At 33.1% G+C, this 10008-nt stretch overlaps 1 protein-coding gene across 1 annotated transcript; it reads right to left on the bottom strand.

Moving 5' to 3' along the window:
- Positions 1-334: 334 nt before the first annotated feature.
- On the bottom strand, positions 335-9713 carry LOC145286249 (ATP synthase F(1) complex subunit epsilon, mitochondrial-like). The gene is made up of 3 exons (XM_080135069.1): positions 9556-9713; positions 3529-3659; positions 335-469 (listed from the first exon to the last, which is right to left on the bottom strand). Exons 1-3 carry the CDS (start codon positions 9585-9587, stop codon positions 444-446), a joined length of 189 nt encoding a protein of 62 aa, XP_079991195.1. The 5' UTR covers positions 9588-9713; the 3' UTR covers positions 335-443.
- Positions 9714-10008: the final 295 nt, after the last annotated feature.

Here is a 10008-nt window from a genome sequence, read left to right as displayed (position 1 = left end):
TCCAGGATGTGTTTGGGTTTTCACTTATGTAATAATATCCAATAAGTGCTTGGCTCCCAGAGCAACTGATTCTGATGGGTTGAAGTTAAATTTTGATTGTTTATTGAGATCTAAGTGCTTAAAGAATTAAAATCAAGTATTTTACAGAAATCGATTTTCTATCAGAAAGAAATTATCTATAATGAGAAAAATAACTTTGAAGGAGATCTTTCAATGATGATCAAACAACATTCAGCAACTAACTAGTTTTAATTCTGATTATTTAGTCTAGTCACCTGATAACCAATCAACTTCGAAAACTGTCAATGCATCACAGTAATAAAATAAAAACTCATTTTTCATTTTTTTCTAAATATATTTTTATTATTTACATTTCACCAATGATGAAATTGTTTCAAAATGCAAACTAAGTTTCCAGTAATTCTGGAAGAAACATGATCTCATCAGGCTTTGCCAGAGCTGGAAGTTTCTGAAAGAAAAAAAAAAAAAAAGGGTTTAATATTAAAAATATTATGTGAATGTTCCATACACAAAACATGGACATAAATATTACTAAACATTCGCTGGATCATAAGCTTCATTTCGGTACCTAACTTGCCTGAATGGATTGCCTGTAGGCTGAGACAAACCGCATCACACACACAACGAAAATTTATAATAGGATTTTTGATCCCTTGACAAAGAGATTAGACCTGGTAATTCAATCCCGTTCATTCATTCACTTTTCTCAATGACCACACCTTGAATTTAAAAAAAAATTGCACAAACATTAGCCATGATGAAAGTAAATTTTTGCCAGAATGGATTTTCCGGGATTCATCATGATCGACATGCCCAATGTCAAAGCCATCATTTCCTTCAATGACAAACTCTCAGCATTTGGTCTAAGGATTCCACCTGCACATTTTCCTTTTGTCGATTCATCACAATCATAACATAAATGCTTCTTGCAGCCTTCAGCGTGTTATGGCAATGGGCACTAAGGAATACAGTCTTTGCATAAGACGAATCACACAAGATATGTTCCACCTTGACAGCATTCACCTTCCTTGACACAGTAGTCCTCTCCTATATCTTGGTCACTCAAAGTTCTTTTTCAAGACTTATATTCACTTATGGAATGGGAACCCGCATGCTTGACTTGTTTTAAACAGAAATCGCTCCAGAAATTCATAAAAGTACTTTGGAGGCCAAAAACTAGCTAACAAGTAGTGTGAAATGAATACTTTGTGACCCCCAAAAATAGTAATTCTTCTCCCTTTGTCAGAAAAGTTGCTCATGGAATGAGTTAGAAGTTAGGGCTGGAGGTAGTTACAAAGCTATCAAAAGTAAAACCAAGGTTCACTTTCTACTTTCCTTCTGCAGCTATTTCACTTGTGCCAACTGAGAAGATCAGGTAGTTATTAAATGACCTCCACTCCTCCATGTCTTAAGCAGCTTACAACAAAGTCTTTAACATCGATATAGGATAGACTTTGGAGCACTTCAGACAACAGGTAACATGTGCATATTAGTTGAGATGTTGTACGATGCAATTCTTCATGGAAGCCTTCAAGCAAGACAGTCACTTTTTTTTTTCATAGCTAGACACTACATTAGTATTCAAACTCCATGACAAATAGGTGATTTGAATTGGTCCCACAAAAATGCAAAAGTGTTCCAACTAAAGTTTTATTGTAAGTTGTACTTTTATACTATTTTTATTTTTCAATTGACAAAAATGTTTTTAATTTAAAAAAAAAAAAATTGATTATATAGAATTCAAATGAACTATTTTTGTTATTTTCAAAACCAGAGCATCACACAAGCATCCAAGAAAGTTTTTTTCTTATAGTCTTTGTAAAACAAGATTTTAATTTAGGAAAAATAAATTTAGAAAAAAAAAATCTAAATTTTCTACAAGTAGGTACCCCAAACCAAAATTTTATTACTTCCACAAAGGTGGAGGTTACGTTTTCAGTTAAATTTTGTCATTATGCACAGCCTAAAGTCAACATTGCTAGACAAATCAAATTTAATCAAAATATCAGTTATCACCGTTTCAAGTTTATTAAAAAAAAAAAAAAGACAATTTTTACGCTATTGATCTAAAAGCAAATTTTTACAAAGTATAACAAAATTCAATGAAAAATCCTTACAAATGTAATGTCATTTTGTAAATGAAATTTAATCATAAAAGATATAATTATTAAATAATGCCAGCCTAAAAATTAAGCAAAATACCATTATCTTTCAAAAAATTATATGGAAGCTCAACTTTGTTCATATAAGATTCATTTCAACAGCTAACACATTGAATCTTTGTAATATAAAGCAAAAGAGAAACAAGATTTTTCTACTAATAGTAAACTAGCAGGGAGACCCAACCACTCTCCCATACTTTTATCATCATTGAAATCAGCAAAATCACCCATTTTTCAATCAAATCAATTGATTGCCTGCTCTAATTGGGAACCTATCACAGTGCACCAGAAGGAAGTTTTACATGCTTCCCTGCAGTGACTTTGTAATCTGCAATGCATTGGAGGGAATCTATGGTTGATTTTATAAAATTAATTATTTTCTGACTTGAATTAAAGTTAAAATGCAAAAGTATCATAGTTCAATTGTGTTTTAAACAGAAACATTCATTTTGTATGCACCCATCTTATCCAAGAACCTACTGTTGATTTTTATATGTTGAGTTTTTCTGTTTGTGTGGTGATAAAACAAGCGTACTTGTGATGCTAGACTGTATAAAAGTGTTAAACTGTTTCTTAAATTGGATTTTTTCGATTGTTGATTTCTAATATTTATCAGATATATTCCATTACAAAACCTATCTAAAAACACTTCCAGACACATCAAGTATATTTATGTAAAATTCTTAAAAACAATCGACCCAGCCGTTTTGGAGTCCATAGTAAATGAAGTCACATATACACACACACACACTGCCTTTTCTATCTAAGAGATAAAATAAAAAAATTAAAGGACTCACATTGGACCACGTAAAAACAGACAAATAATTTGATAATTGGGCAAAAATTTCAATCACTAAAGTTTTCAAATTTTATGAAAGACATCTTAAAAACCTCCATATTGAGGAGTGGCCCTTTCTTTTTTAAGATAGGACTTTTCATATGCATAGACAGACATCATTCACATCAAGTTGAAAAACTTAAAAGAAATCGCCCATCACTGAAAATAGTGACCTAACTTAAAGTAACCTGGATAAAAAAAAAAAATATACTGACACCAAAAAATTGTACATTTATAAGAAAAAATTAAATTTTGTTTACATCTTCATTTTATCAAAAAAAAAAAAAAAAAAAAAAAAAAAAAAAAAAAAAAAAAAAGTAAATTATCAGAAGTCTAAATTGAAAGGAATTTTATATTTACGCACTAAACTAGTTTGTGATACGTAATAAAAGCAAGATCTACTGCATGTTTCTTTGTTTTTTTGTACATAGGATCAGTCCTTTGTTTTCCATTATTAACAATGTAAGAAACATTTGCTGACGATGTTTGAAAATGTGTTTTACTTACTGACTGGTTTGCCTCCTTCCCATTTTGTAAATTTCATGTGAGAAACTGCATTCTTTTCAGATGCAGCTCGAGCAGCGGCCTGTAAGGAATTTCTTACAACCTGAGCACAAATTGCAGAGAACTGCACATAACTGCAAAGAAAAAAAATTTCATATTAAGAGCAAAATTAAGGAAAACAAATGAAGCATGTATGGTCCTCCGTGAGTGCACAGTGAACGACGCATAAAAATGACTAAATTCAGCATTTGCCCCACTCCACTCAGCCCCAAAAGTTCTCAGGGGACATCAAATCTTGCTGAAAATGGAACAAACGGTGCAGTTTTAGGCCTTAACATATGTAAATTTGATTTCTTCCATGCAAAAAAAAAAAAAAAAAAAAAAAAAAAAAAAAAGACCAAGTCTATCATTTAGCCCCAAAAGTCCCCAAGGTCTTAACATTTACATTTGAGTTCAGCACCATACAAAACTGCTAAATAGGCATACACAGAAAATTTTGGACAAATATGATAGAATAGCCCGAAAAATGGAGGGGGGGGGGATGCAACCAGAGTTTTCCCGGAAAATCCTTTCCGTTACTTTTTTTTTTTTTTTTTTTTTACTCATATTTAATGTTTATGCAAAATTTCAAAAAATTCCAAGGCATAGGTATTGAGAAAAGTGCGTACAGACGAACGAACAATTTTTAACAAAACATGAGTTGTCAAAAAAAATTTTGGACACCAATCTATTAAAAGTGACACCTCTTCTAGCTAATTTCCAAATTTCATGACAAAATTTTTAAGAGAAACACGGTACGACCATTTACAAATCGGAAGATGGAAGGTCATTACAAAATCTTACCAAAAACGCTATTTTATGATCTTAATTTTTATCACTATTTGTTTAAAACTTAAAATATATAATATACATTATTTATTAATTCATTTGAAAGTATATTCATTTCCAAACAAAACGGTAGTATTTTGGTTTTTAAAGCATGACGATTTTAGCAGAACGCCCCTAAAATCTGTAATTATCCAAAGCATTTTATCGTCCATGTGTATTGCTCTTTAGGCTGCTGCAAAGAAAGTTGGCTCTCTCTACTGTGCTGGAAAGTTACTTACGCCTGAGAGTATCCTGTACCTCTACAAGGCCACCAGTCGCTCATGTATGGAGTATTGTTGTCACATTTGGGCCGGTGCATCTGCTACTAGTCTCTCACTTTTAGAGTTCAAAAGAGAGTTGCCAACCTAAAAGGTCCCGCACTATCAGCTAGGATTCAGCCACTGTCCCATCAGTGAAATATTGCATCCCTCTGCCTGTTTTACAAATATTTTAATGGTAGATGCTCTGATGAACTACAAGTCCTTGTGCCCTCCTCGACAGAAATACACCCGACAAACCTGACAAGCAGCAAAATCCCACCCCCTACACAGAAATCCCTAGATGTAAGAAAGCCTTCTACTCTAATAGTTTCTTCCCTAGGACTGCTAGACTTCGGAATTCCCTTCCGGGTCCCTGCTTCCCTGACTGTATTGGCATGCAAAAGTTTAAGTGTAACGTAAACAGACATTTTCCTGCTAAACTCCCTACGTAGTACCCCTACAAATTATGTCCCAGATAGTAGCCACCCTACATCAAAGTGGCACAGTGCCTTGTTTGGGGTGAAAATGCAATAACAAAGAAAATAAACTCTACTCCTCATTCGAAAAATTGTTTTTAATCACGCGAGGTAAAAAAATGTTTCTATTTATACAAATTATTCATAAAACTTATGGTAGGTTATAATATTTCATTGCTTTTCCATTTTTTTTTTTATTATTGTAATTTGTATTCAATGATGATTATTTGGTTTCCTAGCATTTTTAAGATTTGTTCGGTGATGCTCAACATGTTCAGATAGTTTACGTCAGGTGCCAGGCAAGCCAGTGCAGTCAAAGGCTTTTGATAGGGTGTGTGTTAAGTTTTGAGACATTGTGTCGAACAAAGATGGCAGCGTAGTTCAGATCAGTAACCAAAATGGCGGCGTAGTTCAGATCAGTAATCAAGTTGGCGGCGAAGAATTAAATGCGGTCCGTGACGTAGCAAACGGCGAACTGATTGAATCCAAAATTCGACAATTTTTATAATAATTTTGAAATGTTTTCATTGGTTGTTTAGCACAGCCGTTGGTTATAAAAATGACTGGCGAATCCATTCGTCTCATACCCCTATAAAAAACATTTTACAGTGTGGCATAAACATCTACTCCACAGAATCTCCAGCTACAGTATAGCTGGAAACGTCTTTTCAATGATTAAATCATTTCTCTCTGATAGGTCTGTAAGAGTAGTGGTTGATAGGCAAAAATCTGAAACTCACAGAATTAATGTTGGAGTCCCTTAGGGATCCATCCTGAGCCAACTTTTTCTGATCTACATCAATGATCTCCCAAATCACATTCTAAGATCATTTGTAGAAATTTATGCTGACGACACTACCATCTATGGCAACACTTCAAAGGCCGTAAATGACCAAGTTCTGATTCTCTCTCCTCTGATCTTGAGCACGTGATGCAATGGTGCTGGTTAATCTTAATGCATCTATCTTTCCATCATCAATGATCTGATCCCTCATCTAGCATCAATTGAAATGAATGGCTCTCATCTTGAGGAGGCTCTAGGTTTTGACAAACTTGTGGGCTTGATTTTTACTCCTGATCTGAGATCGAACTCGTACATCAAATCCGTTGCCAGAGCTGTTGAGAAAATGGTGGGATCATTCTACCGTTCCATTAGATATCTCACTGTTAATGCAATTCTCTACATGTATAAGAGCCAAGTGTGTTCAAGAATGGAGTACTGTTGCCACATCTGGGCAGGAGCTGCTAGAAGCAGTTTATCCTGCCTTGAGAGAGTTCAAAATAGATTTTGTAGACTAGTAGAAGATGCCCTTTTCTCTTCATTGCAACCTCTTTCCAATAGAAGAGACGTTGCAAGCCTGTTTCTGCTTTATCGTTATTTTCATGGCAAGTGCTCGTCTGAGCTCCAATCTATGGTCCCCCCCCCGTCCTGACTTTCATGAAAAACACTCATCTAACTGAAACCACTATCAATAATTTCCCCACTCTTTATCTGTGCCTAAACATAAATGTAGATTCCATGAACAAAGTTTTCTTAGAACTGCACGCCATGGAACTGTTGTTTTCCTGTTTTCCAACTGACTACAATATGGTTGTCTTCAAATCCAATGTGAACAAATTCTTGATGAGCCATCCCCCTTAAGTAATCCAATTTACCAAATTTCCATTACTAACGATAATTGACATGTTCCCCTTGACTACTGTACACTCATTAACCCTTATCCTCAAGTGGCCTCCTGCCTTTATAAGTGGTGACTCTTGTAAAAAAAAAAAAAAAAAAAAAAAAAAAAAAAAAAAAAAAAATCCAGTTCGTAATTTTTAATACAAATTGCAAGGGAGATAAACATGAAATAATTGTAACAAAGGGAGGTAACTTTATTTTTTCCTCTTGCTAAAGGGGGACTTCCGTTATTTCATATTTATTTGTCTTGCTTTGTGAAACTTCATTTTGCACAAACTAGTCAACTTATTTACTGTTTTGTTTTTTTGTGGGGGGGGGTATCAAAAAGTGACTATTTTTAAAGTGCTTGGTAGGTCTACTCTAGTAATGTTGAAACTCATTAAAAAGAGAAATACAAAAATTACATAAAATGATACCTCCACAAAATTTGAACAGCATTTTTAAACGTTAAATTAGGTTGAGTTCGGCAAAAATCGGTTCGTTTTGGTTCAAATGTGCAAGTTCAGATTGGCACTTATGCCGATAAACAAACAAACAAAAAAAAAAACTTGCCGTATACCTACTCTTTAGAAAATGAAGATGTCAGATTTAAAAAAAAAAAAAAAAAAAAAAAATTACGTCAATCATCCGATCAAGTTTTTTTTGTTTTTTTTTTTAACCAAGAAAATCAAAATTTACGACTAAGCAAGTCGTGGTGATTTTTAACGATTTTACTACTAAACTGCCTTGAACCCAAGGCTTATTTTTCACCCTCGACGCTTTGATTTGAGTTGTTTCCCCTTTATTTATTTTATCGGATTCAGTAAATAGCTAACAAAAATACGACTCGGTTAGTCGTAAAATTTTATTTTAAAGTATTTTTTTACCCTCAAAAATTTCTTTAAAATTACCGGTACTAGTGCACCTATTGACCCGTGCTGAAATACTAACGTTATTTAAAAAGCCATTCTTAACATGGGGAGGGTGTTTTGTAACTATTCTATATTTTAACCTTATAATTGAATAATAATAAAAAAGAAACTTTGATTAAACTTGGAAATACGATTAAAAAATAGCGCGGATCAGTAAGTGCACTGGCACCAAATTACCATTCAGGGGTGCTGAAAACGAGAATGTTTAAAATCCCAAGAAATTAGTTGTTTCCAAGATATGAAAAAAAAAAAAAAAAAGTGATTTTTTGAATAGTTAATCACCGTTCTGTACCTAGTACGTACATCATACAGACATGCCGCAATAAGTGCCAATCTAAACTTGCACTGGTTCAAATTCTGTAGAAGCATCAATAAAATTGAACGAAATCCGTTTTTCTCTTCTGCTTTCGAAAACTTTGTTTTTGTGTCGGTGCCTTTCAGTTGACGTCGCAACTCATTGTTAGATTTTTATCGAGTCAATGTGTCTCGTCTCATCTGTGCAAGCAGAAACAAAAAGTTATTTTTATTTTAAAACAGTCCCGCTTGCCCTTGAGGCGAAGTACACAAATCTCGACATTCAAATATTTTTTCAAGTGCAGGCAGAGTATTTACAGCACGGAACTCAGACAATATATCTGCTAGTTAATCGTTCGTACAAACCTCTGAATAATTCCATAGTGTTTAATTGGGTATGCGCACTTTTGCTACCATGCTGAAATAACTATTTTGAAAGCCATTCTTAATATGGGGAGGGGGTGTTTTGTAACTACTGTGATTCCACTTAACAATTTAATAAAGATATCATAAAACTTGAATTTAACCTGAAAAAAAAAATATTTAAAAAAAGCGCGGTAACAACAGTGCTTTAAGCACCTTAGTTTGTTGCGTTTTGTTCAGATGCATACGTTAGGGGTGGGGTCACTAATATTGATTCAGATCATGAACTAAAGTTAAAATCCAGCTAATAATAGGTATTTTCTTAATTTTTACCCCATTAAGCATTAAAATGATCGTGGGGTTTTAAAAAATATAAACAATAAGTTGTAAGTCTCATAATATACATAAAACGCCGAAATTTAAACTAGTCGTATTCAGAAACCAGTCCAAAATGCGATTAGCTAAGGAAGGGCGCTAACTAATCAACATTTTAGTCAAAATAAAAGAAAACATCCTTTAAAATCCACTTCAGTCTAAATTGTTTATGCACTTATTGCTAATATTGCTACGCACGGTGCTATTTTTATTTATTTTATTTTTTTTAAGTATTTTCAAGTTAAATAAAAGTTTGACGATATAGTTTTTTTTTTTTTGTTTTTTTTTTTTTTCATTAAACTATTAGGGAGTACAAAAGTTACAAAACACTATGTTAAGAATGGATTTCGTTATTTCAGCACGGTAACAAGTGTATAAGGACCTTTATTATAAGGACTATTAAACAAAATTGTTAATTCTTTTTTATTTCTAAGGGTCACAATTTTTTTTTACTATTAAAAGATTAAAATGGCTGACTTGTTTCTGTAAAAAAATGTACGTCGGCCAAAAGGCCGACGTACATTTTGTAATTACTTTTAAAAATTTTCTTTTTATATTTAAAAAGAATTTAGAAATAAAAATACTACTAAAACCAGTTTTAAAATTTAGATTAAATTCAATTTTTTTAAAATAAGATTTTTGGAAGGAAAAAAAAGCGAGAGGTTCAAAATGTCTCCTTTCTCATAGTGAACCAAGGTTAAAATATCGAGGAAGATTCAAACAATGAAATATTTCCCTTTCTTTTTAAGACAAGTGAACACATTTTTATTTTTCATGAAGGAAAAAAATTCAAAATTATTTACCTGAGTCCAGCCTGACGCCAAAATGCAGACATTTTGATTTAATGGAAGGAAAAAAACCAGCAGAAAATACTTCGACCTTCGACGATGGACGACTCGTGCTGCTTAGACGGTGTAACAGGAGAAAATGTCCCGCTCCAATTATGGCCCTTCTATCGGCAGGATCTATATTAATAAAATCATCGACTACTTATTGTGTCCTCTCTCTGTGTTTATCACCATTATGCAACTTCAACATTTTTTTTTATTTATTTATTTTTTTTTTTTTTAATATATTCAGCCACTCTGATGAGTCGTAGACGACGAAACACGTGTCAGTGGATAATTATATTTTAAAAATAATATATATACCGCTCCCGCTCCCCATGTGGGGGTACCAAATTGGTTAAAGGGAAAATTATTCCCAACTCGCATTTAGGTAAAAATGCATTTTCGTAAATAATTGAATTCATTCAA

This window comes from Euprymna scolopes, chromosome 10 (genome assembly GCF_053919585.1).
Source record: "Euprymna scolopes isolate OS-2025 chromosome 10, ASM5391958v1, whole genome shotgun sequence".
Classification (NCBI taxonomy): Eukaryota; Metazoa; Mollusca; class Cephalopoda; order Sepiida; family Sepiolidae; genus Euprymna; species Euprymna scolopes.
The sequence above is the reverse complement of the archived record's forward strand: the minus strand, read 5'-3'. Positions and strand labels throughout refer to the sequence as shown.